The sequence below is a fragment of the Phalaenopsis equestris genome, unplaced genomic scaffold, assembly GCF_001263595.1.
Source record: "Phalaenopsis equestris unplaced genomic scaffold, ASM126359v1 Scaffold000002, whole genome shotgun sequence".
Taxonomy (NCBI): domain Eukaryota; kingdom Viridiplantae; phylum Streptophyta; class Magnoliopsida; order Asparagales; family Orchidaceae; genus Phalaenopsis; species Phalaenopsis equestris.
This window is the reverse complement of record NW_018164444.1, coordinates 64,653,144-64,680,329: the sequence shown is the minus strand read 5'-3', so window position 1 is coordinate 64,680,329 and position 27,186 is coordinate 64,653,144. Positions and strand designations below refer to the sequence as shown.

The 27,186-nt window shown below is 33.2% G+C and overlaps 2 protein-coding genes across 3 annotated transcripts; one reads left to right on the top strand and one right to left on the bottom strand.

The window, feature by feature from the left end:
* Positions 1–1,635: 1,635 nt before the first annotated feature.
* LOC110019607 (BAHD acyltransferase At5g47980-like) lies at positions 1,636–7,069 on the bottom strand. Its single transcript, XM_020717345.1, has 3 exons — positions 6,847–7,069; positions 2,762–2,853; positions 1,636–2,703 (listed from the first exon to the last, which is right to left on the bottom strand). Exons 1-3 carry the CDS (start codon positions 7,067–7,069, stop codon positions 1,666–1,668), a joined length of 1,353 nt encoding a protein of 450 aa, XP_020573004.1. The 3' UTR covers positions 1,636–1,665.
* On the top strand, positions 6,841–26,557 carry LOC110034052 (rRNA-processing protein fcf2-like). Of its 2 annotated transcripts, none has more exons than XM_020738298.1 (6): positions 6,841–7,050; positions 13,461–13,685; positions 13,884–13,944; positions 22,391–22,465; positions 25,773–25,888; positions 26,200–26,557. In XM_020738298.1, exons 2-6 carry the CDS (start codon positions 13,462–13,464, stop codon positions 26,312–26,314), a joined length of 591 nt encoding a protein of 196 aa, XP_020593957.1. In that variant the 5' UTR covers positions 6,841–7,050; position 13,461; the 3' UTR covers positions 26,315–26,557. The 2 variants fall into 2 exon arrangements, with proteins under 2 accessions (XP_020593957.1, XP_020593964.1); XM_020738305.1 differs by lacking the exon at positions 6,841–7,050 and adding an exon at positions 7,128–7,241.
* Positions 26,558–27,186: the final 629 nt, after the last annotated feature.

The window sequence follows — 27,186 nt, the reverse complement described above, 5'->3', positions numbered from 1 at the left end:
AGTTCCTCACCAGTGATTTGGTTCGACACTCAGACTAGCTCACGCGATCGACAATGCCCAGCTGACTGAACTAGTCTTGCCAACTGACAATGCCCAGGATGGATCATAATCTAACTGTTTATAAAGTTTACTTTAACATTTTATTATAACTTAACAATTTAAATTATTTAATATTATTTACTACTACTACTATTATTATTATTATTATTATTATTATTATTATTAGTAGTAGTAGTAGTAGTACTAAACTTTGATTTAAATTTAATAAAAATTGAAACAGTTTTAATATTTTATTATGAATAAAAAGAATAAATATATACATAAATGATAAAAGTAAATAATGGATAAATTAATTAATTTAGATATTTTAATATTTAAATTTTATATAGCACTTCTTAAGAGATATGTATTGCCCTCGTGTACTATCTGTGACACTATTTGTGACCTTATCATAAGTTTTAATGAAGTACTTTTGACAGCTTTCTTATGGTTTTGTATGTTGTTAAAAAATTTCATATTACAAAATATTGAAATTTACAATCATCTAAAGTCTATAAAATTTATCATAAGAATGGGAGTTGATTTCAATGAGATCAGAGTATTGATTTGTTATCAAGTGAGTAAATAGTTCCTTCAAAAGTGCCCACAAGCAATATGTTAAGGTTAGATGGGTAATTTTTTATTTATTTATATATCAATTTGATTTATCATATTCGGGATTTTTAGGCAAAACGAAGGAGGAACAGGGTTTAGGATTCTGCAGGATTTGAAGTTGTCTATTCTTGCTGTTTGACAGCTAAATCATGCTGGCTAACAGCCTCTTGAAGAAACATAGGCGAGGAAGTAGCCATTAGAATCCACACTTATTCTTTCTATTCGTCTGAATAGTTTAAAGCCGTTGAACTGCAGCTATTTTGATCAAAACTAAGGTAAAACGGGATTTAGTAATGTGCAAGATTTATTTCTGCTTAATGCCAACCCTGCTTAAAATCGACAACCAAATAGCGCCTAAATTTTGTAGTTTGTGTTGTTTTGATACATTAGTAGATTTTATATGGTGTGGATGGATGCCTTAAAAAAACACTCTTGTTATTAGTGAGTGATTAGGCGGTTTAGGACTATATCTATCTCATTAGTTTTATTTAGGGTTTATGGATATTGAAATAGCCAATAGGTAGTGTGAACATTGACAAGTGAAAACTCATTTGGACTTGTAGTGTTAGTTAATTTAGCTTTTAATGTTGTGTCATTGTTCACCGACATATTGCTTGATTCAATAGTTGTGTTTTGTACTTATTCCTGAATCGAAGTAACCATTTTTATTTTGCCTCTTTCCTTCAAATAGAGTATCTACCATTTGAACAAGTTGTGAATTGCATTGAATCTTTAAAAAACAGATATGTAGGGCGAAGTATTGTAACTATCAATAGAAATATAAGATATATTCATAAGTTAGAAGTAAACTAAAAGGTCCAAGAATTCGAAGTTCATAACCTTATGATTTATTGATAAAGATAGACTAAACATTGATAGAATTAATATATATATATATATATATATATATATATATACTCATTCTACCACCACTAAAGGGAGTTGAATATATAATTATTACACACATATTTATAATGATAATGTTCATTTGCATGAATTTTCTCTTGTATTCTAAGCACAAGCAAAGGAGAGGAACTCCTCATCGTTCTCCAATCTCTGCATCTCCTCTCTCTCCATCCCCAACCACAGCTCAATCCCTTCTCCATCCTTCCCATCAATCAACAAACACGCATCCTTCATGCCCCGAAACCCAGACCCAATCCACTCTGGTTCTCCCCACCCAAAATCAGTCTTATAAAAGCCCATCCGACACCAACTACTAAATATCCATGGCCTCTCCTTCATTCTTCCCTTCCAATCCCCCTCTCCCTTCCCTTCATTCTTACCTGCAAACGTTCTCTCAGCCCCATTCCTCACTCCCTCCTCATTCACTCCCCTCACACTTTCCCTCAACAACTTCTCCACCTCTTCCTGTCCTACTCCTCCCTCAATGAAGCTTACTCCAACACTCCATAGATTGCCAATGGAGAGATCTGATAAACCTGTAAATCTTTTGCGCAAGTTCACAAGTTGTGAGAGTAACACTTTTCCCACTTCTTCACTTGCAGTTGAGCGCATTACAGACCTTATTACAAGAGTTGTGACAGCCTCAACTCTAGTTGGCCGCATCTGGTCACTGCGTTTATAAGCACTCTCTCTCAGCCTCTTTATGGAAGAAGAAGATAAAACAAACCTTTTTGCGACTAGTTCTGAGTTTTCCAATGGCTCCTCCGGTTCCTGGTAGGCGATTGTTAAAGGCTTGGGTGGGAAGAGAGTTGATGCTGAAGTGAAGCAAGGCATGGCAATTCTATCTTCCTCAATCCCACGTGCCGTCTCCGCCCAGCAGTTTAGGAATAAAGCCATGGAAGCAGCATCAGCAATTACATGCGAAATCGAAAATCCGAGCACATAGCCGTTTAAGAACTTAGTGAATTGCAGCAAAAGAATAGGTTCGCTGTGTCTGAATATCCTAGTTTTAACCGGAAGGAGTTCTTTGAACCGGTTGATGGGAGGGGAGAGCAGGAAGGTGGTGAGATCAGTTTCAGAAGAGGCTTCTATGAACACTGCGCCTTCATTGTTACAGTTAACTTGTAGAATGCCATCCGGCTGCTATCTCAACGGCTGCTATCTCAATCCTTCCTGCAAATGGGTAGAATTGATTCAAAACTTTTGAGAGCGAAGTCTTGAGCTTCCATGGAAGTTCCTGTAGAGCTGTGGTGGATGTGGTGGAGTAGCAGAGGAGTATTGGAGAGTACATTTCTGGAGTGATTTGATCGAGCAAGGATAGTTTAATGGAGATGTGAGGAGTTGGGAGGGAGGGTTTGATGGATTCTTCTAAGATTACTTGAATTGTTTGCATGGTTGGATTGGTTTTGAGGATTGGGTTATGTGTGGTCCGTATATATATAGTTCCTGCAACTCAGTAATGTCCAAAAACTTTCTAATTTGGTCTGCTCCACTTGTTGAACGAGCCCAAGTGGTTTTCTGGTCTGAGGGCTGCATGTAGAATCCACTACCTTTTAATATTGTTTTTTAAATATCAAATTTTGGTTCAATCCATTTGGGCACTCGGGCAAGTCTAATATTAATAATAATAATAAATAAATATGTGGAGCTAATTGTGATGTATTGAGTTATATTATAATATCTTTTAAGTTGAAAATTAAAATTATAAATAAAATGCATCCCATTGAAAGCCTCTGGATATACCTATCCAACGCCTAAATTTTATTATTTACATTTGAAAAGAAAATATTCAATAATTAGTAAATATGTATTTATAGAGGTGGACGGGATGATCGTCATCATAATTTTATTCATCTTTGTAAGTACATACTCTGTAAGCGCAATATTTTCTCCTCCGTGAGAGATCTTCGTCATACGGATGAGGAAGATGACAAAGGCAGACGACAACTTACAAGCTTCGCCGCCAAATGGCACATATCTAAATTTTCCTTTTATTTAATGATATGATAATATTTTTTAAGATATATTTGATATTTTATTTAATGATATCATAATAAACTATTTAAATACTAGTGAACTTAAAATAATGCAAGTTGTATTAGATAATGAAATATATTTAAAATATTTTTTTAAATAAATTATTTATTTAATGATGTTATAATTAAAATTTTATTCAATTTTTTTAAAAAAAATTAGAAATTACTGAAATTATATTAAATTGTTTAAATAATCAATTGTTTTATAAATTTGAATTTTCAAAATTAAAAGCTTCTTAAATATTTCTTTTAATCATGCTCATAATCCTTATTTATTATATAAATTAAGGTGCTCCTTTTAAAAATTAATCCTTTTAGTAATTTAGTGATGGTGGTATTTTTATATGATGTTAAATATTTGAGTTAATATGCACGTATATATAAATGTTTTGGTCCCAAGGAGATCTAGCTATTCAAAGGAGGAGAGTACAACAAATGAAGGTCCAACGACAGAAGGTCTAGATGCCCAATTATCCAATTTATTGCAGTCATTTGAGCTAAAGTTAGTAAAGTCAAAGCTGACCAACTCAAGAAAATTGTTCGAATATGAATTTGAGTCGTTCAGTTAGAAATGAGATAAAGAAAAATCCGAGCCAACCACTACAAGCTAATCGAAGGCAATACCTGGTCTTTTGTAGTTCCAATTCGAGGAAAGATGTTGTTCCATAATATCATTAATCATCCCACGAGCACCCCCGTGACCCCTCATTAGAGACAAAAACTAACAACCCAGCAAATCTTCTTATAGTCATTCCTTTAGGTCTTTTTTGTTGAGAATTGAGCTACATATCTGAATACAATGATTTACCTTCTGCCTGATAGTCCAACATCGTTTTGCCAACAAGAGTTCCTCACGAGGGAACAAGGGTAAGCAGTCAGACTAGCTCATTCGACCGGCAATGCCTAACTAACTGAACTGAACTAGTCCTGCTAACCGAAAATGCCCAGGAGGAATCATAATCTAACTTCTCATAAAGTTTGTTGAACATTTTATTATAACATAACAATTCAAATTATTTAAATATTATTTAGTATTACTATTATCATTATTATAAATAAACTTTAATTTTAATTTAATAAAATTGAAACTGTTTTAAGCTTTTATTACGAATAAAAAAGAACAAATATATACATAAATGATAAATGTAAATAATAGATAAATAAATTAATTTAGATCTTTTAATATTTAAAATTTATATAATACTTTTTAATATATATATATATATATTGCACTCATGTACTCTGACATTGTCCGTGGTGTTGTCATAAGTTTTAATATACTACTTTAACTGTTTTCTAACGGTTTGGTATATTGTCAAAAAGATTTCATACTGCAAAATATTGAAATATACGAATATCTAAAGTCTATTTTTATAAAATTTATCATAAGAACTAGAGTTAATTTCAATGAGATCAAGTGGCTATATAGTTTTTTCAAAAGTGCTTACAAGCAATATGTTTAGGGTAAGTTGGGGAATTTATTTTCTTATATATATAAATTTGTTGTACATTTACGTACACACCCGACACAATCTATTATTTATATACTTACATATCTGTCTCATAATACATTATAATAAGGGGTTATTTGGTTGTCTGTAAAAAAGAAAAAATGTGTTATAATTGCAATGTAACATGCTTATAGTTAGTTATTTAGTTGTATGTAAAGTAAATATAGAAGAATTATTTTTTCTGTTTGGTCATATGCATTTTCAGGTCATTTTACAGTAAAGTCACTTGTCGACTACCTTGAGCTTGGCTTGTTAGCTTATCGAGTTCAGTTCACAAACCACTTATTGCCCCAAGCTCGAGTTGGCTCATGAGTGGGCTTGACCTAATTACACCCCTACTCAAATCCGCTACCAAACAACATCGGTTATTGTTAATTTTGTAAATCTGAGATTCAAGGAAACTTTAATTTATGCCCACATTGGTTGAATATATCTGAGATTTAAGGCAAGAGGGATGAGAAATCGGATTTTATTAATTTAGTAAATCCTAAAGTGGTTAAATCCCAAAAGTTATAAGTAAAACTTATAAATCCTGAGAAACTGTTTGCAAGTTTAAGGGGTTTTGATACGCTATTTTAAAAAGGAATTACGTTAAAAATTAAACCAACAAAAATTAAAAGTTAAATCCTGTCATTTTCTAAACACATAATTTTATTTGTTTTGATGGAACCTTGGATTTATTAAATCTAATTATTATGTGAATTTAACAGATGTTAGTGAGGATCTGTGAGTTATCTCTTCTCTTGTCATGAAACACTAGAGAAGGATTTAGTTGGGTTTAAGTTTAAATCAACATAAAGCTCCAAATAACTTACATAGTTTATTAAATCATATTTAAGTAAATCTTGGTTATAGCTAAACACACCCTTAAAAGGATTTAATAGAATTTATATATCAGGATTTATTGAAGAACAAAACATAAATATAAAATTTAAAAAAATATATTAAAAAAAGGAACATTTCTATTAATGAATAATTAATTAATATAAACTAATAGTTATTTTTTAAACTCAATACTTATCAATTAATAATGTAATATTATACAACTATTAATTATATAATTTAAAATTTATTTAAGCTTTTATTAAACAATTTAAAATATAAAATATTAATTACATATTAAGTTAGTAACATATAAATTTATATAGTTATAATTAATTTGATAATATATAGATTATTTTTTAATTATTAATCTATTAAAATAGGGTTGTAAACGAGCCGAGCTTTAGCGAGCTCAGGCTTGGCTCGTGTTCGGCTCGTTCGTATCGGCTCGTGTTTGAAATCGGCTCGCGAACAGTGTGTTCGTGTTCGACTTTATTTCAATATTCATGTTCGTGTTCGGCTCGTGTTCGGCTTGAAATTAGCTCGTTAAACTAAATTGAGAAAAATAGATGTAAAGTATGAGATTCGAACCTGGATCAAATATATACAAAAGAAGACACTAACTACATTATCACATGAGATGTTATGATTTAAACTTAGACATAAATATATATAATATATTATTATATAAAATGTTATATAATTTTTTTTTCGAGCCGAACATGAGCGAACAAATTGTTGTTCGTGTTCGGCTCGTTTACATTTCGAGCTTAAAATTTTGTTCGAGCCGAACACGAGCTGCTTGACGAGCCGAACACAAGCTGTTCATGAACAACGAGCCAAATTGACAGCACTAATTAAAATGATAAAATTAAGTTAAAATAAAAGTAAACTAAAAGTAAACTAAAAGAACAAACCTTCCTCCCCGACATCCTCCCCCTCTCCCGATTTCGCCCAAAGTTCCCATCTCTCCCAAAACCCTCGCTGATGCACGCCCCCGACTGGTTTCGCCCATAACCATCGCCTAGAGGAAACGACGGGACTGCGGCTTACAGAGACCGTCGCAACTCCCATCTTTCTCATTATTTCTCTCCGCTCCCTACCAGAAACTACTGAGGAAGGTAAGTCTGTTCGCGCCATTCTTGCTCTTCGCTCGTCCTGGATTTACTAAATCCGCCGATTCACTGAATTTACTGAATCTCGGATTTATCGCGAATCGGTGCCACTTTGCGATTTACGGGAGCTCAGAATTTACGGTGGCTTTGGCAGGATTTAGATTAAAACCGGCTACCAAGAAACCCCTAAAGATTCTGTAGGCTTTTTTGCTGTTTGGCAGTATTTAGGCTAAATCCTTCAGCCTGTGTTTTTTCATGCTTGCCCTTGTTATTAGCGAGTGATTGCGCTGACTAAGATTCATCTATTTGCAAAGTTTTAGTTTTATTTTGGGTTTATGAATGTTGAAATAACCAATAGGTAGAGTGAACAGCAGCGAGTGCGAACACATTTGGACTTGTAGTGGTAGTTAAATTGGCTTTGAATTTTTTGAGTGATTCACGTGTCATTGTTCACCATTATGCTGTTTGATTCAATGTCTTCATTTTGTACTTTTTCCTGCATTGAATTGTCCATGTTCTTGGCCTCTTTGCTTCAAATAGAGTATCTAACATTGAGCAAGTTGTGACTTGCATTCAATTTTTTAAAATGCAAAGATGTAAGGTGAGGCATTTTAAATATCACAAGACCATACGTAAATTCCATTATTTAGTGTATTTTGTAGTAATATTTAATAATTAGAAATATAAGATGAAATAATATTTCATGAATGGAAAAATTAGATTAAAATGATCAATAGTAAGAAAAAAAAAGTAATATAAAACCCAAGAAATCAAAGTTCATAACGTTATGATTCACTCTTTCAGTCTAAAAGTCCTATTTTCACAAATATATAAAATTAAGCTAAGTGAAGTTCAAATTTACAAGGCTATAGATGAGAGTCATTGCAGTGCTTCAGTGAAGTTGAGCGACAAGTTGGCAAGGAACGGATGAGCAATGAGAGAGTCGTTACCTCATCAGTGATTGAAGTGAGCGGAGATCTAGAGATTGACAAGATGCATGTTTTTCGAGGATCAAATCATGAAGGCGATGGTCAGTTGAGAGCATATATCTAGTGCTCACCTTAGGTTCTAGTACTTCTTTTCTTTGTCCTTTTTTTTTCTTGCTGGGCTTCTTTTGTTATTTCAATAACTTGATGATTAGGTAATTTGATGCATTAAGATGCATCTAAAATATTTAAAAATTTGGGTCTTATCAGTTAAGGTTCTTTCGTCGTTGTTGTTGACAACATGGGATAGATCAAATGGAACATCTGGAGATGGAACATGGTTTGAACTTTGTTGAATTTTTTTTGTTAGTTTTGCATGATTTTTGTACTGATCTTGGTGGCAAGCACATTTTAGTTTTTTTATTTTTTTTCCACATAGTAATGATAGTTTTAGTCAAATCAAACAATATATTCTTCTGTAAGTAATCCCTTATATTGAAAATTGTAGGGCCTGATGAAAACATCATGAATTAAATGAGATGGCAAATTTCTTATCTACAACTCCTTAATTTTATCGCATGTAACCTCAAACTCAGTTTCTATTTAGATTTTCTTCAATATGGAAGCTCTCCCTTTTAGTTTAATGGATATTAGATTTATAGTCATATTAGTTGGTACTTTTTTATGATTTGAAGAAATGTTCAATCATGTGCAGCCAATTTATAAATTCATCTAGATTCAACGCACTATTGAAATTTGGAATATCTACCTTTACCCCCATAATTTTAATACTCCCTTTTTGGAAACCTTTGATTGGATTTTCTCTCTTTGGATAATTCCTTGAACACTTGATGAAAGGGTTATCCATCCCTGGGCATACAAATTAATAGGTTGATGTTTAAGTCTTCAATGCTGAACATTTTTCTTACTATTCTTGGATGATGTTGATAGGATTTATGAGACCAAGTAAAACCTCATAAATAGTCATGCAAGCATGTTCAGTCCAACATTTATTTATGAAATTAAAATGAACTGAGAATCTTTATTGGTAAAATCCAAACGGCTTTTAGTGATAGTATTGATATTAATTTATTACAATTTTGATATTGTTTGTAACAATAGATTCTGTTTCTATGGAAAATTATGCTGTATAGGAACTCTTTTCTTTAGCTTTCACAATACATATGTTTTTTTCAAGCTTTCATAAATATGTAATTTTTATTAGCTTTTGGAAAATGGAGCATGAAATGAACATTTTGTTTTTCCTCGATTACCCTTATGTGTTTATCTTTCAAGGAAGTAATTCCATAGCTTATTTGTGATGACGCCTAAATATATGAATGCATTGATGGGACTCACAATATTTATTTTATAATTTGTGCTTATTATGAGATTTCATTACATAATGCTTTTTTAACTTGCCTCGGTAACTAATTAGAGAAAAAAAAATTTTAAACGGTTTTTCTTGTTAGCAAAAATGAAATTGCAAAATAATAAGAGAGTTTTTAAATTAAAAATCATAAAGCATATGTCCACATGATTAATGAGAGCACATCTTGTGTAAAGCAAGCAACTTTACAACTGAAAATTTTTTATTAACTTGAATAGGTTATTTTTGGACATGCAAGGAAAATATTTGAAAAATAAGAAATGCATGAATAATAAGGACAATCCACCTCTTTATTTTTCATCTATATATTATCTCTGTTTTTGGTTTTCTTAATTATCTATTTCTCTTCTACATATCATCTTCTTATTTACTTTTATTTAACATAGAATTTTCCTTTCTAGCTGAACATATGAAATCAAATGATGGGAAAATTGTTTTTTCTTTGTAATTTTTGCAATTAACATAAAATTTTGCTAATTTCTATAAATAGTGATAAGGCATGCATTTTATTGTCATTTAGAAACCTATTACTTTTTTCTCTTATTTCATTTATAATCTTTCCCATTTCTCTTATCATAATTTCTTCAATATAAGACTCCCACTTGTTTTCATTCTTTTCTTTCAAGTTGCAAAGTCTCGAAAGTCTTTCTTTCGAAAGTTGCAAAGTCTCAAAACTCTTTCTTCTCTTTTTGATGTTGATTTGCCCCTCTTCATTTTGGATTGAGTTCAAGAACACAAACCATTTCAAAGCTAGTTTTGGAGAAGATGAAGATCAAGCCTTCTGGATTTGGAACAAGGATTCATCATCAATTTAGTTTTAAAAACTCATCAAGTAGTATTTTTTATTAACATTTTAATAATACTTTCATATTTTAATATACAGATCAATTTTTTATTGAACTTTTGTTATATCACCATAGTCACACTCTTTTAATCTTGGCTAATATGTATTCCTTAGTTAAGTTATGTCAGCATAAGAGAATACTCGTTTAACCTAAAAATATTTGCTTTAAAGTTCTCAAGAAATTAGAACTTTTTTCAAAAAATTTCTCAATCTAGTTTACAACAACAACAACAATAAGCCTTTATCCCACTAAGTTGGGTTGGGTACATGAATCCTTTTTCTCTTTTGTGTCCTATTGAGCGTCTTATTTATAAATTTGTGCAATTTTTTTCTCAATTTAGTTTACCATAAAAGATAAATCTATCTCAATGGATGTAATTAGGTTAATTTTTTACGTTGTTTTGTCAGAAACAATGATTTATAATATTTTGGTTGCTTCACATCATAATTTATTCGTACCATCTATCTATCTAGCTTTCTGTATATACATACATACATACCACTTAACTTCTATGTATATACATACATAACCCCTAAACTTCAAATTTTTACATGTATGCCACCTTACCTATACATGAAAAGCTGTATTTCACATTTTAAATGGTGGTATTTTTTATGTGATAAGAAAGAGTTGGGTGGTATAAATGTAAAATGTAAAGTTTAGTTGTTAGATATGTAAATACATAAGAATTGGTGGTATGTATGTAAATATCCATTATTTATACATATTTATTTTGCTCACATTTAAACGAATTGTTCAAATATATTTTAATGATTAATTCTATTTTTTTTAATATTTTATTTCTATAAATTAACATGATTAATTTCTAGTTTCATACATTCAGATTGGTTACATTTGTTATGAAGCACATTAACATGGTCATGTAATTTTAACATGAGTTTCTTTTTCTTAAAAACATTAAAAGTATTAGTTTTAGGTAAATGGAATATCCTCTTATTTTAACACCATTTAATTAGGTTTGTGCATTATTAAGTTTTATTAGCATTGGTGGATACCAATAATTCATATCCTAGTGAATTTGTAAGTTCTTAGCAATTTATAGATAAAATTCAACTTTTATGTTTGTTTTTTTGTGGGGTAATTTTTTAGGGTTTTATGGATAGAAAGGCTTGAGGGGAGGTCAGAGAGAGATTACTAGGTTGTTGGGAGTATTATTCTGACTTAATATATATTTTTTTATTCTGTGAGGTGGGTGCATGGGAGTTTCCCCAGATCAAGGATGATGTGGTGGTAGGCTTTGATAGACTACCTTAATGAAATCTTTTTTGTTTTTACTTTCAAATTGATGGAATATGGCCGTTCCTATACCTAATTGATGTTGCTTTGATATCAAATTGATTGCGAACTTTTTGTAGAGATTTTAGGCTTCATCTTCTTCTTTCAAATTTGCTTTGAAATTGCTTTTTTTCTCCTTGAAGTCAATCTCTTAAAGAAAGACATGAATTAACCTTATAGAGAGAAAAATATACATAGAGAAAAAATAGGGTTGAGGCAGGTTTTAGGATTTTGATATGCTAAGATTTCTAAGACAGGGTTTATGGATTTGAATTTGGAGAGAGAAGAAATCGAAGGGGAGTTTTGGAATTGATAAGGGTGCGATTATGCGGGATAGCTTTTAAACTTCATTCATAATACGGTAGAAAAATGCATGGCTGTTCATCTCTATTTAGAGAGAGAGTTTCTTTAGATTATCTTGAATTTAAATACTAGCAAATATATAAGTTGTCATCTAAATAAAAGAGAAAACACCTTAATGAAAACGATAATTATATGATTATTTTTCATGATATTCAAATGCATAAAAATTAAATAAGATGCTACAATTAATTAGAAAAGGAAAGAAACGATAGACAATCCATTTGTGCCGAGCCTTGTGTTGTATTGATTTTTTGATAGGAATTATTTTCGTAGTCATTGAGGGTAGAAAGAGCCACATTGATTTTGTTAGTTAATATATATATGCTATGAAATCAATAGAAATTCAAGTTTTATGAATTAATGCACATTCAATGTGTATGATGAACACTTAGATGAGTGGTATAATAATCAATGCTTTATTTTCTTTCATGGATAAGTTGTGTGGATATAAATATTTATAGTTGCCTTGGCTTAGTTTCGTTGATATGAATTATATATCAATTGTGAATATGTTATATTTTTTAATTGTAAATTTGTAACAATCACCCCATCTTCGCATCAAGTTTTCGAAAAATCTGAATTCTATTTATGTTGGGTATGGCACCTTTTCTCCTCCACCCTTGATGTGGAGGGAAACAACTTGGTTATAATATTGGGGCAGATCATCTTTTCTTTCTTTATCTTTTCCATTCCTCTCAATCCTAAGTAGGAACTTTATGTTCTTTTTATTATATCAAGTTTACTTCGCAGGCAGCATTTTCGTGAATCATCAGAAGTTACGCAATTTATTAATCGCCATAAAATGAGACTTTTTATCTTTAGTCTTGTGTCACGAATATGCTCGCTCCATGAAATTTATACTTTTCATATTTAATAAATAGAAATTTTGATTAAAAAATAAAGTGTTAAGAAAATTTTTGATAAATTCAAGAATCTATTTTCAAATGATTCATAGTTTTAGTCAAACAAAAAAGAAACATGAAAATGAAAATGTCAAGGGGCAATTTTGTTTGGATAACTTGGATTACTTGTCAATTTGCTCATTTCCTTGTTCTTTCTGAATAAGGCAAAACTTAAAATCTTTCTTTTATTCTTCTTTCTCATCTTTTCTTCTCTTTTTTTGCTCAATCGAGTTAGTTATTATTTATCAGTGGTGCTGTCTCTGTGTAATTCCATGTATCAAAATAGCTCTAGATTTGTTCTTATTTTTACTGTTAACTATGAGAATAAGTGAACCTCTCATGGTTCTCTCTCTCTCTCTCTCGGGTTGTTGTGATGCAGGAAAGTTATTGCTATTATCTTACCACAACCGAGAGCTAGTTTTCATTTTGCAACACCTAAAGTTTGATGTTTACACTTATTATAACATCTTGGCGTACCTATGTGACGGTGGTATTTTTTATGTGATGTTAAAGATTTAAGTGGTATGCCTGTAAATATGAAAGTTTAGGTGTTAGATATGTATATCAATAAAAATTGTGGTATGTATGAAAATGCCCTTTATTAGAAAGGCACAGGATTAACACAGGATATATGCTGTCGTTGTTGTTGTTCCTTGTTTTTAATTATAATATTAATTTTTTTGGCTCCATACAGAATGCAAGAGAAAGAAGCTACCATTGGTCTCTCATGGGCTCCAAAAGTGCCGATGTTTTCTGCTGGAAAGAAGGGCAACTCGGTGCATTCACTTAGTTTACCAGAAACTTCTATCTGGAAGGCTGACAGTGAACTTGTTGATGGGTTGTATGTGCCGCCAAGGGAGCCAAAAAAGTTGAATAAGTTGCTGAAGAAAAGTATGAAAGACACGACAGGAAAAAATTGGTTAGTGATTTAAATTTGCCATTTTTCACTGTCTTTAAATCCATCTTCTAAGGTTGAATTGATACATGCAATGTGTTCTACAAATTTATATGTACATATATTTCTGCTTTACGTTTTTCTTATGTTAATTCATTGTTTGTAATTCAAATCTGGTTTCGTTTGTTTTCTAAGCTTTGTGATGCATTGTTGTGAATTTAGGTTTGATATGCCAGCTCCAGTAGTCACCCCAGAGCTAAAAATGGACCTTGAAATTCTGAAGGTATGTTTCTTTCATTTTACTATGCATACTTTTCAAGTACTATTTTTGTTAATTTTGTTCCATATATGCGTGCACACGCACACACATAATGTTTTTGGGTGTTGTGTATGTAATTATCCTATGTGGAAGAAATCTGTTCTCCGATCATTTAGTTTTCTATGGTAGCTCCTTCAAATATAAGAAAGACTTTTATGTTGAAGACTGTTCTAGTTTGATATCTTTGTGTGAAAGTTTGAGTATTGATCGACCTTAATAAAAGCATATTGTCACGGACTAACTTTTCCAGGTCACCCGTGCGGCTTTAGCGCTCTCTTTTGGCACAACCTAATCCTCACAACACTTGGACTTATGAGCCCCAAACTCTCTTAGGAAGAAGAGTAGAGAGAAAGAAACACTTCACACTTGAATACTTGAAAGCTTTGATTCAATGTTTGGATTATTACAAATGAGGGAGGGACTCCGATTTATTGCCCCCTCCAAGCCTAATGGAACATTCTAGAATATATTAAATTATTCTAGGTTCTAGAGAGTATTACATTTCTCTCTTATTATACACATACCCTTAGAACATTCTAGGTTATTCTTAATTTCTCCATGGAGCTTTTCCTTCTCTTATTCTCTAGAATTGAGTGGAATCTTCTAGAACCCCTTGGATGACTCTCTACCTTCTAGCCTTCTCTAGAATCTTCCATCCCATGGTTGTCTTGCCAATTTCTTGTATGTGGCGGAGCGTGATACTCTCCCCCACTTAAACTCGCAATGCCCTCATTGTGGCTTCCCCTGCACCTTTGAAACTGCTTCTTCGGTTTGCCCCCAAATTTGGCAAACTTTGGTTTCTCCTTGGTGTTATGGGAAAGTGGTGTCATGCAGCACGTCTTACTGGCCGACGACTTATCCCTTGCCTCTTGTGCAATGCTATCCTTGAGCTGGATTGCCGATAGCGATTTGGATCCTTGCTTGCTTAACCTTATTATCGGTACTGAGCAAGCTTGACTTCCCTCTGTGATGCACAAGCTTTTGGCGAATGTCATTGGGAATGCTCTTGCTTGCTCTAAGAAGTTCATTCCTAGGACAATTTTGTAATCATCCAAAGGAATGACAAAGAAGTCTAAAGTACCTAATCAATGTTGGTCTTGACTCCCTTAGCCACTCCGTCGATTGGCATCTCTCCTGAGTTGACGACTTTGATGGAGCCCCCTCCTTTAGTCATTCGCAACCCCAACCTTTTTGCTTCCTCGCTGGAGATGAAGTTGTGGGAAGCACCCGTATCCACCATTGCCCTGGTCGACTTCCCCCTGGTGGTCTGGTCGACTTCCCTCCTATCGTTATCTCCACAAAGAGTAACCCCTTCCCTTGGGGTTTTCTCAGAGCTTGCATCCCGTTCGGCAGTTGAAGAGATCCCACATGTGCCTCCATGCTATTTTCTCTATCACTTCCTTTTTCCTCCTTATGACTTGCAAGAAGAGAGTTGATGGCCTTCTTCTGAGGGAATCCCTTGCCCAATGAGGTCCTTTACAAAGAAAGCGGCGGTTTTTATATGGCTTATTGTTGGTCTTTCCCTTGTCCCTTGCCTTTGTTGGAGTTGATTCGCGACGTTTCTTCTCCTTGTTTTTGCCCTTGTCATCCCCACCTTTGACATCACAACTCCTCTTATCTTTAGGCTTTCTAGACTCCATTGAATAATCAACTAAGCTTTCAGCAACTGCAATGGCAGTGGCAAGATCTTGCACTCCTCGCCTCCTAAGCTCAGTCTTTGCCCAATGTTGGAGCCCATCCCATCCATGAAGTTCATGAAGTTAAAGAGAGCATCCTTGTCTGACATATCTGGGATTTCAAGAATCAAGTTTGTAAACTCCTTAATATAATCTCGAATCAAACCCTCTTGCTTAAGCCCGGGCTCGAGCCTCATCCTCGGCCTTATCGGGATCTCTTTAGCTCTCTCTTGAAGTCATTGAAAGTGGACATGGAGCACAAACCTTTCTCTACATCTTCTTTTCTTCTTCTCCACCAAAGCATAACGATGTCCGAGAGATAAAGAGAGACAAATTGTATTTTTCCATCGCTCTAAAGTATTGCTCTAGTTCCCATATGAAGTTGTCTACTTCCTTCGCATTGCGAACCCCTCCAAAATTCATAGGTTTTGGAACTTCAATCCTCTTGGCTTCGAAAGTGGGATGATTTGTGGATGCCGCTAGTGTCCTCTTGCACAACTAAATGTCTTCACTCATCTTCTCCAAGCTAGCACGCATGTTCCTCATCTCCTCCTCATAGGCTCTTCGCACCTCTTGGAGCTTCCCCAACAAATCTTCCTGCAACCTAGTCATATGACCCATTAAGGTTTTCTCAAGTTGGAGCATCATACCTCTGATCATTGAATGGATGGTGATGTCCTCTTTCTCGAGTCCATCAATCCTTTGGCCAAGATCCTCTACTTGGCCCTCCATGTCATTTATTGCCTCCTCCATCCAAGCAAGACGCAAATCAAAGCCATGCATGATCTCCTTGGACCTCCCATGTGGCTTGGGTATAATGGGATCTCTTTGCTCTTGGCGACCTCGCCCTTGAGATGTCTCCACATTAGTGGCTTCCGACTCCATCACCTGCTCTTTGACACTCTTTACCATTCCTTCGAACCCAAGGTCTGATACCAACTGTCACTGACTAACTTTCCCCAAGTCACCCGTGAGGTTTTAGCGCTCTCTTTTGGCACTAAATCAGCCTAATCCTCACAACGCTTGGACTTATGAGCACCAAGCACTATTAGGAAGAATAGTAGAGAGAAAGAAACATTTCACACTTGAATACTTGAAAGCTTTGATTCAATGCTTAGGTGATTACAAATGAGGGGAGGGGCTCCTATTTATAGCATCCTCCAAGCCTAATGGAACATTCTAGAATACATTAAATTATTTCTAGTTTCTAGAGAGTTCTACATTCCTTTCTTATTATACACATAGCCCTAGAACATTCTAGGTTATTCTTAATTTCTCCATGGAGCTTTTCCTTCTCTTATTCTCTAGAATTGGGTGGAATCTTCTAGAACCCCTTGGACGGCTCTCTACCTTCTAGCCTTCTCTAAAATCTTCCATCCCATGGTTTCCTTGCCAATTTCTCGTATGTGGTGGAGCGTGACAATATGCTCATAATCCAACATACTTAGAGTACTACGTATTAAAATATTTCTGAATGACTTTTGATACATACTAAATAAATTTTATATAATTTTATTTGTCTTGTGCCATGAAATTAATGAATCATATTTCGCTATCCTTTGTTTGTTAATTTGTTTTTAGTGTTTGATGAATGATTAATCATATTAAACTTTCCTGAACTTTGACGTCATACTACTTTTTGTATTGAAGCTGAAATTGCTACATGAATTTTGTAGAATAAAAAATAAGACTAAATAAAGGCACGTGAAAAAAAAAAAAGTTTATAAACTCTGTAACAAGATTCTAATTTATCTTTTTTTCTACATGGGGTAGTTTACTATCATTTTATGCTGAAGAAGTCATTGTCCTCGCAAGTGTTTTTTATTTCATTATCTTGAACGCAAATTTAAACACTGTAATTGTTGGGTCCTAAGCCTCGGATGCAAAAAAATGGAGGGTTTTGTTAGGTAGTCGACGCTCAACATAAAATTTTTTTCAATAAACTCATGATATGACCTTGAATACATATTTACAATAACATGTTGATGTTATTTCATTACCTTGAAACACAAATTTAAGATTGTTGATGTTGATCTAGAGAAATCTACCATCTATGAACTACTTAGTGATTTAATTTGTTATATTTTTATCAACATTTGGCTGTTACAAGTTTGATTAATATATAGGCGAATTATAATACCAGCACACTGAAATTACTATCATAACATAATTTTTCTAAATTAAATTTATTAAAATTACTCTAAACGTCTTTTCTATATACTAAACAATTACTTGTTTCGAGTACTTCTAAATCGTTAAATTTATGAATCATTTATCTTATTTTCTGTAGTCTTTTTTATGGTGCTTTATTGTGCTTTATAAGTGATCAAATCATCTTAAAATTTCTTAGGACATGATATCATTAGTGAATTGATTTTGATCAACCAATTGACTATTCTATGATTGACCAAATAGGGCAAAATGAGATTGTGAAAAGCTTGCCTCCATCCTTTTAAAATGATAAAAAGACTATCATGTGAAAGAAGTTGATTCTCCATTCTTCCTTTATATTATGTGACACTTATAGTATACATATGAACAGCTTCAACCATAAATAGTAGGAAGATTTACATCCATAGTATTCCGTATCACTCAATTCTTATGTATTTTCATATCTAACACCTATACTTCAATTTTTACTTGCATGCCATCTTACCTATTTCTTAAAAAGTTGTATTTCACTTTTTAAAAGTTATAATGGTGGTATTTTTATGTGATATGAAGGAGTTGGGTTGTTTAAATGTAAAAAAGTAAAGTTTAGTTAGATATTTTAATAAATAAGTATTGGGTGGTATGTATGTAAATGCTCATAATAATAATAATGCTTGAAGGTTTAGTGACATCTGCATCAATGATATTACTTCAATGTTAACGTTTCCTGGAAACAGCTTTCCAATCTCGCTGGTCATCCTAAAATAACCATACCTTGTAAACCTCCTCAATCAGAAAGAGGCTGATGGAATTAGTATAGCAACTCGATTTAGTGAAACAATCCAAATAACCTAAGAGTTGCCAACAGTAATATTTCCAGAATTTGCAATATTTTCAAAGATGTCAGTGAAGGTTTATTCAAATCATTCTGCAAAAATCTTGTAATGATGTTAATAGCAGACCTCTCATATCAATATGAATTGAAAATTTTGAGTTTAACTTAACTAGTGTGAGCAGGGCGGATTTGAGTCAATTTGAAATAATACAACAGCAACAACAAGCCTTTATCTCACTAAGTGGGGTCGGCTGAATCCTTTTTCTCCATTGTATCCTCTTTAGTGTCATATTTTCATTTAATTCTAATAAATGTCGATCATTTTTTATAAACTATGCCTAAGTCTTTTCAGGTCTACCTCTGCCTTCCTTAACATAAGTTAAATCTAAAACATCTACACTCTCCTAACTGGATCATTAGCTAGTCAACGTTAAATGTGACCAAACCATATTAGACGACTCTTTCTAATGATTTTGCATTTTGTCTCTCAAGTGTCAAGCCACTCATCCACCTATGCATTCCCGTTTTTGCAACACTTAGTTTTATGCTTCTCTTTCAAAGGCCAACAATATTCCCCATCAAGCATTGCATGTCTCGCCTACATCTTATAAAATTTTCCTTCAAGTCTAAGAGGTACTTTTCTATCTCACAATAGGCCAGTTGCATTCCTCCACTTCAACCAACCAACTTGAATTATACTAATAACATCTCCATCTATATCACCATCACTTTGAAATATTGATTCATTAAAATAGAAAATATTATTATTTTTTGTTTTTGTGTTTAAATAGGGTAATCATACCCATTTCAAGTTGGGTTGGCTCTAACCCAATATATCCACTGTTAGTTGAAAACTTATAAAAAACATGCTTACTGGCTCTGACATTGGTCCAACACTAGACAATGTCGTGCTAATTTAACTATTGGTCGAATTCTGAAGGAGGGCTGTGGGTCAAACTTGACCCGATTGATACCATGGCATAGTAAAGACGATTTATATAGCACATTCAGTTACATTTCAACAGCAGGTAATATAGTCACAAATGCATTAAAATGTTGCACAAACTTGTGTGAGGTTTATATTAATTCATATGATAATTGAAAATTTACCCTAAATATACATTTTTAAGATCCGAGGAGAAAGAAAATCATTACATGTATATAAATAACGCATAATTTTCTTGTGAAGATCACTAAAGCATTATCTTTCATTCGTGAAGCTAATGTTTATAATTATTTATTTAAAGTATAAATGATAAACTGGCGCATGAACAAGATCAGGCTTTTTAATGAGCAACACTGTTGAGCAGTTTGTTATTTGAACAAATCTTACTTCTTAATAACCTATTGAGCTTGAAAATGAGGTTTTGAATTGAATGAACTACTAAATAGATGTAATAATAAATAAATTGTTTGTGTTTATGAGAAAAAAATATAGGCATATAATCACATATTAAATAAATTTGTATTTGAATATTTAATGTACTCATTATCAAGTCTAAATCTAGTTTTTCAATAAGATTGTTTATGAGCTTTAGATGATATTATTTATGATCATAAACAAGTCGAATATTAAGCTGTTCAAATTTGTTCATTTGTTAATTGAGTATTATGAAAGTGTTGAAGTTTGTTCGATTAATAACTTAAACAAGCATGAATGAGCCCGGCTGCTAGTTGCTTGTTGAGCGTATTGGTTCTCTTTCAGTTTTGATAATTATGTTAAATTTAATTTACCAAAGATCTAGTGCTCCTTGATTGGATTCTCAGGAAGTTGTTGTAAAGGTGGAGCTGCTTCATTGGTTCTTCATTTCTTCATTTCATATCAGAAAAATTCCCTAGTTAAAGCATCTAATAATGTTTAACTAACACTAGTTTACGAGTATATGATATTTGACTGCTAGCAAAATTTTATTTATTTATTTCTTATTTTCTTAATTTGACCTAAAAATGAATCCATTCCCTATCACATGGATATGTGGTCAATTTCCTGCTGTTTTGTTTTTTTAATTTTTTGCGACTGATCCTCATAGAATCAAGAGTTGGTGTTCATGAATGTTATTGCTAAATATTTTATTGCTTGAGTTGAAAAATGGTTGATGGTAGAAATCAGAGGGTAGACTGCTCGGTTAGCTATACAAATTTGACCAAGAGTAAGCCTAAAAGTTTGAACTGCAGATAAGATGATAGCTTACCTTGCATTTAAATGGACGTCTAGTTTGTGACAAGTAGGGTTGGAATCGAGCCGATTCGAGTATATCATTGTCTAGACTTGGCTTGGTATAATTATAAGTTGTTCATGGTTGACTTGAGCTTGTGTAGAGCTTTCATACGTTGTTCATGCTTGATATTTTTAATTTTTTCAATGTTTGAACTTGATTTCTACTTCATCCATCTATGAAAAGTGAACGAGTATTTAAACGAGCTAAGAAATGAGTTAAAAATTCAAACGAGAATCTATATTTTTATATAAAAATTTAATAAATAATTTTGCGATTCTAATCGCAACTACAAATTTGTTGGTTATGAACTCTAAAATTCTTGAACTTTATTAATTTGCTACGTAATTCTTATTGATAGGGCCACACTAGTTTCAATTTGGTAAGTGGAAGAACTAAATTGATCTTAAAAGTTAAGGATGATCATTTACTTATTATATTAATAAGAAAATAATAGCAATAAGGCAATCCATATTAATGTTGGTAACTGTAGTGTGATGGTCTTAAAAAAAGAACTCAATATATTTAAGTTATAAAAGCTCTAAAAAAATTTTTTATGACACTCTTTAACTACAAATATCTCATTATAAATCACCATTCATTTATTAATATAGTACATATATACTTAATAATGAAACTAAAAGTATTATTTATATAATAATAATGTACTATTAAATTTATAATGAAATAAATTCTAACATTAAATTTTATTTAACTAATATATCATATATATAATATGAGTGATTATCGAGCTTAATATCAAGTATTTAACAAGTTACTTGTTGAATAACAAACGAGTTTGTTCATGAACATAACTAAACAAGTTCGACTAATCATGTTTAGTTCGTTTAAGCTTCGAGCTTTTAAAAATTATTCAAATTTGTTTATTTGCTAATTTGAACGAACATGATCGAGCCTTAATCGAGTTAAGTTCAAGTTGTTCATCGAGTGCATTAGTTCATTTAGAGCCCTAGTGACAAGTTGGAGACTAACATTCATACCATATATATATATATAGAGAGAGAGAGAGAGAGAGAGATATGACCTTCCAACCTTTTTATTTCTCTCTATGTTTTTATTATTTTGTGTATATTTGGTATTTATGTTATGCTTATTGGCATTGATTACATTAACCTTTGCTATGAAAAAAATTGCTGAAATACCTTGGGAGTGGGGAATCTTTTTCTTTTCATTTGATTTTTCACGTGTTTCTTGATTCTTGTGGGAATTTGTAGCTTGCACTTTTGCGGTTCATTTGGGATGGCTAGTTAATTGTAAAATTAGTTGTATAACTGCTGTCTCTAAATTAAATTTTTAAAAGCTGTTGTGAAAAGTTTCTTCCTTCAACATAAATTTTTAGCATATATATAATATAGAAATTTATAGCAGAGCAAAAATATGGCAGTAATCTGTTGTGAAGCTAAACTATGAGCAAACCTCTGGTGATGACATTAAGAGATCAACGACAAAAATTTCTCGTGTTTCATGATATTTTTGTTGGCTCCGACAACTAAATTGCTGCTATGGTGCAGTTGAGGAGTTTTATTGATCCTAAAAGGCATTTCAAGAAGGGGGATAAGTCCAAAGCGCCACCGAAGTATTTCCAGGTAAGTGCCATCCTATCTCTTTGGCTCTTTGCACATGCTTATTTTGGTCCCATAGTCTATAATGTGTCAATTTAGTCGCAAACTCTTTTTATATGGGCTAAAATTTAAAATGTTTGAAGATTATTTCAGCGCTAATTCAAAGAGTTTGAGGACTAATTTGAAAATTTTATAGACTTTAGGACTGGGACTAAAATGATGTCCCATGTAATGGACTATTTTTACACTTCACTCTTCATTTCATTTTTTCTTCAATGGTAATGTCTTCATTCCCCTTAATATTTCCCTTTAATTATATTTTTGAGATTTGGAACAAACCAACACAATTTTATTGATATGAGGAGAGGTATTTAAACTCAATTACAATAGACATAATAATGGAAAACAATAAAAACAAAATAAAATAACAAGAAAAGAAAATAAAATATAATAAAGCAAAAGAGAAAATATATAATCAAGAAATAAAATTAAATACTAAGTAATAATGGCGTAGGGATAGCCGTTATAATCTGATACTCCTTCTCAAGGTGAAGCATAGATGTTAGTCATGTTCAACTTAAACAAGACAGATTCTTGGTGAGGATGCCCGCTAGTTAATCACTGGATGACACATATGGAATGCAAATCTCTCCAGACTTTATTTTTTCTTAATGAAGTGTATGTCGATCTCTACATGTTGGTGCGTTCTTATTGGATTGGGTTGTGAGCAATGCTTATGTCGGTCTTATTATCACAAAATAGCTGTAGCGGGACAGATGTTGACATTCAGAGTTCACGGAGCATGATGTATAACTAGAGAGGTTCACAGATTCCTAAGGACATGGATCGAAATTCAGCATCAGCACTGCTTTGGGCAGTTATAAACTATTTTTTGCTTTTCTACTTGACAAAATTGCTCCATACAAATGAGCAATACCCCGATATGAAACGCTGATAATGAAGAGATCCATTCTCAACCAACATCTGTATAAACAACGATAGAACGAGAGGTCTGGTGGGAAAAGAATAAACCTGGGCCCGATGTACCTTTTAAGTAATGAAGAATCTGATGGACAACTTGGAGATGATGCTCGTAAAGGTCATGCATGAATTGACTCATTATTCTAATTGTGTGGCATATGTCAAGGCGAACATGAGCCACATAGATGAGTTTTCCCACAAGACGCTAGTAATGAGTTGTTGAAAGGTACAACATTGGGAATGTCAGATAATTTTTCATTGGGATTAATATGAATAATAACAGGTTTGCACATAAGAAAATTGTTATCTATTAGGAGATCAATCGCATATCTGCGTTAAGATAAGTAAATTCCCCGATAGGATCGAGCCACTTCCATGCTTAAGTATCGGAGAAATCCTAAATCTTTCATCTCGAAGGACAAAGCAAGAATGTCTTTTAAGAACTCCAAGGGAGATCGTTACCTGTAAGAACAATATTCTCAACATAGACAATAAGGATAGCTACTTGGTCATTGGAGGAGTGTCAGAAGAAGAGGATGTGATCGGATTGAGCCTGAGTAAAACCATGACCCATGACTATTTTATGAACTTGCCAAACCAGACCCTTGCGGACAGTTTTAGCCCATAAAGGGACTTTCGTAGCTAGCACACTTGTTCTTTGGAGGCAGTAGAATCAAAACCCGAAGAGAGACATGTATACCTCTTCTGTCAGTTCATCATTCAAGAATGTATTCTTGACATCTAGTTGGAATAAATGACATTCCACATTCACTGCAAGCGACAACAGAACCTGAATAGTGTTTAACTTAGCCACCGGAGCAAATGCCTCATCATAGTCAACTTCGTAGGTTTGTGAGTATTTTTGACGACCAATCTTGCTTTGTTGCATTCAAAAGATTTGTCAAAGTTAGACTTGGCGCTAAAAATCCATCGGTACCCAACAACTTTCTTATCACGAGGAAAGTTCACGACGTCCCATGTATGGTTCCGTTGAAGGGCATTCATCTTCTCCATTACTGTCGTTTTTCAGGCTAGATTAACAAGAGCAGCCTTAATAGTAGCAGGGATCTGATTGCCTGTCAGGGCAGTAGCAAATGTTTTGTAGGTCGGTAATAAACTGTGAAAAAACATATTTTGTCATAGAATAGAGGGAATATATATGATTGCGTACCTTACTCGAAGAACTCACCCCCTCATTCGGAGGAGAGGTTATGCTGAGGATGTCGCTTGGGGCCCCGGAGTGGAGTCAAGGTCCTGTAAGGAGGTAGCGGATTCTTGAGTTGAAGCATTGGGACAAGTGCGTCGAGCGTAGACACAAATAGTGGGAGTAGGAGGTGGTGCATTCAATGGGATAGAGGGCTCCTCAATGGTGGGAACAATGAGAAAACCATCCATTGGAGCAGGATAAGGGACAGTTTTGGGGAACTCAACCTCCCCCTCGTTAGCGATCGAGCTAGAAAAATAGGGAACATTTCAAAGGAGACATCAGCACTCACATAGATTTTGTTTGTGGTCAGATCAAGACATCTACACTTATTTTGAGTTGCGGAGTGTCTAAGGAAGATACATTTTATGGATTTGAGAGTAAATGTACTCCGAGTAGGGGCAGTGTTCCGAACAAAGACAGTGCATCTAAAAATTTTGGGACCTAAATTGGAGAAGACCTGATTGGCAGAGGAGCATGACAAGGCTGAGCACTATTTGAGATCAAGGTTGGCGACATAGCTGCAATAGTAGAAGTGTGAAGCATGACAAGTCTTTTACTTTCTTCCCGATGAATCTCACTAAAAGTAGCTAGAGCAGAAGGAAGGGGATCCCGAACCGGACTTCATCAGGTTCTTTGTTAAGGTCAGCAAGGAATTGAAACATGCGATTAGTTTTTACAATTTTTTTGGAAGAGGGATAAGTTAGTCGGAGATTCCCGAGTGTAGTCGTAGTATAAGTCGCATTCCAACCATAATGGAATTATGTCATTATAGTATTGCGTCATTGTCCTTCCCCCCCTGTTTTGTCTCCCGGATTTTCTTAGATACCTCATAGAGTTGTTTGGAGTTTCCTACATCTAAGTAGATATCACGGACAACTGTCCAAAGGACACTAGCTGAAGGGAGGACATGTACGAACGACTAATTGAAGTCTCCATGGATTTGATCATCCATGACATGAATATGAAGCTCCACTTTCTAAGCTTCATATGTCAGGTCAATCTTTGGAGGCTCATTAATCATACCTGTGAGATGACCGAACTTCCCACGTCCTTTGATGAATAAGAACACCACTTGAGACTATTCGAGTAAATTACTGTCGTTCAATTATATATATATAATTAATTTTGGTTGTGAATGTACAGGTTGGAACAGTGGTGGAACCAGCATCTGAGTTCTTCTCAGGCAGGCTGACAAAGAAAGAGAGGAAATCTACATTGGCCGATGAACTACTCTCTGATGGCACCTTCCGTGCATACAGGTATGCAACAATTTTTTTATGAGATTTACATACATACATACAACACAATTCTCATCAATTTCCATATCTAACGCCTAAATACTCATATTTTTTTATTTATAACATTTCAGGGTGATAAATTTACCAGAAAAAAATTATTTGTTGTTTATAAAAAAAAATTAATAATAGTGATTTTTTTATACGATATTAACAATTCAAGTGTTATATATATATAAACATGAAAATGTTTGAATTAATATAGTGAAAGTTATAATAGTTATCATATATGTAAAACTCGTTTCCTGATAAATTTCTGCACTATTATGTAACAGGAAGCGAAAAGTTGAAGAAATAAATGAGAGTCGGCGACCCGGTGGAGTTGCTAAATGGAAGATCCAGGGAAGGACGACGTGGAAAAGGTCCGGCGAAAGAAGAAGCAGGGGGTGACTTTCTCTTCATTGTCGCTTCGGATTACTATTCATGTTATTCACTGCAAATTTGACATTATTGATGTTTGGATATTAACTTATAGTTGGAAGTTCTAGTTCATTAGAGCCGCTTTGGAAGCTTGTTTGAAAACTAGAGTTTTTAAAAAATTGTCGTGAGTGAAATAGGTCTCTTTTCCAAATACATGTGTTCCCAAAATTGTTACACTTTACCATATCGGTTTATGAAAAAATCTGCGCGCTAATTCTTGTCTGAAAAGGAAATATTTGTAGCACATAGAAGTGTAATAAGCTCGTTTAAGAAGGCTGTAAAATAAATTAGGGACATTTACATGCATACCACCTAATTCTTATGTATTCATATATATATTTCTTAACAATTAAACTCTCATTTTTATATTTATATCATTCAAATCTTTTAATTTTTTTAAAAAAAGAAATGCTAGTATCCATGTAAAAATTGAAGTTTAGGTGTTGATATGCAAATACATAGGAATTGAGTGGTATGTATGTAAATCTTTCCATGAATAATGCCAAACATACTAAACCTTATAATACCAGTGAGAATTGGTTAAAAATAAAGGGTTAGCTAGCCTTCAACTATTTCCTTTGATCTATTTATTTATTTATTATAAATATTAATAATCTATAAAGTTTAATAATCATCAGCAGTTGCATATAATTTACATGTAGTTTATAAGGACAACGAATATATTTAAAGGTCAAACAGAATTCCTTATTTGATCTCATGAAATAATGGTTGAGGTGCTCAATTGTCTAGCTAGCATATTAGTTGGAAATTTCATCATCAAATTAAGGGAAAATTGAAAGCTTCAACAATAGATAAGGTGGAGGAAGTGATCACCCTCGTTG

Bases quoted from the DNA above. Each gene is read 5' to 3' on its own strand.
- LOC110034052 (XM_020738298.1), top strand. From the start codon at position 13,462: ATGCAAGAGAAAGAAGCTACCATTGGTCTCTCATGGGCTCCAAAAGTG. The intron at 22,466-25,772 runs GTAAGTGCCATC...GTGAATGTACAG, and splicing joins CGCCACCGAAGTATTTCCAG to GTTGGAACAGTGGTGGAACC. The intron at 25,889-26,199 runs GTATGCAACAAT...ATTATGTAACAG, and splicing joins GGCACCTTCCGTGCATACAG to GAAGCGAAAAGTTGAAGAAA.
- LOC110019607 (XM_020717345.1), bottom strand. From the start codon at position 7,069: ATGGCGCGAACAGACTTACCTTCCTCAGTAGTTTCTGGTAGGGAGCGG. The intron at 2,854-6,846 runs GTTTGTTCTTTT...AAATCACTCCAG, and splicing joins GGAGGATGTCGGGGAGGAAG to AAATGTACTCTCCAATACTC. The intron at 2,704-2,761 runs GTTTTGAATCAA...CCGTTGAGATAG, and splicing joins TCAAGACTTCGCTCTCAAAA to CAGCCGGATGGCATTCTACA.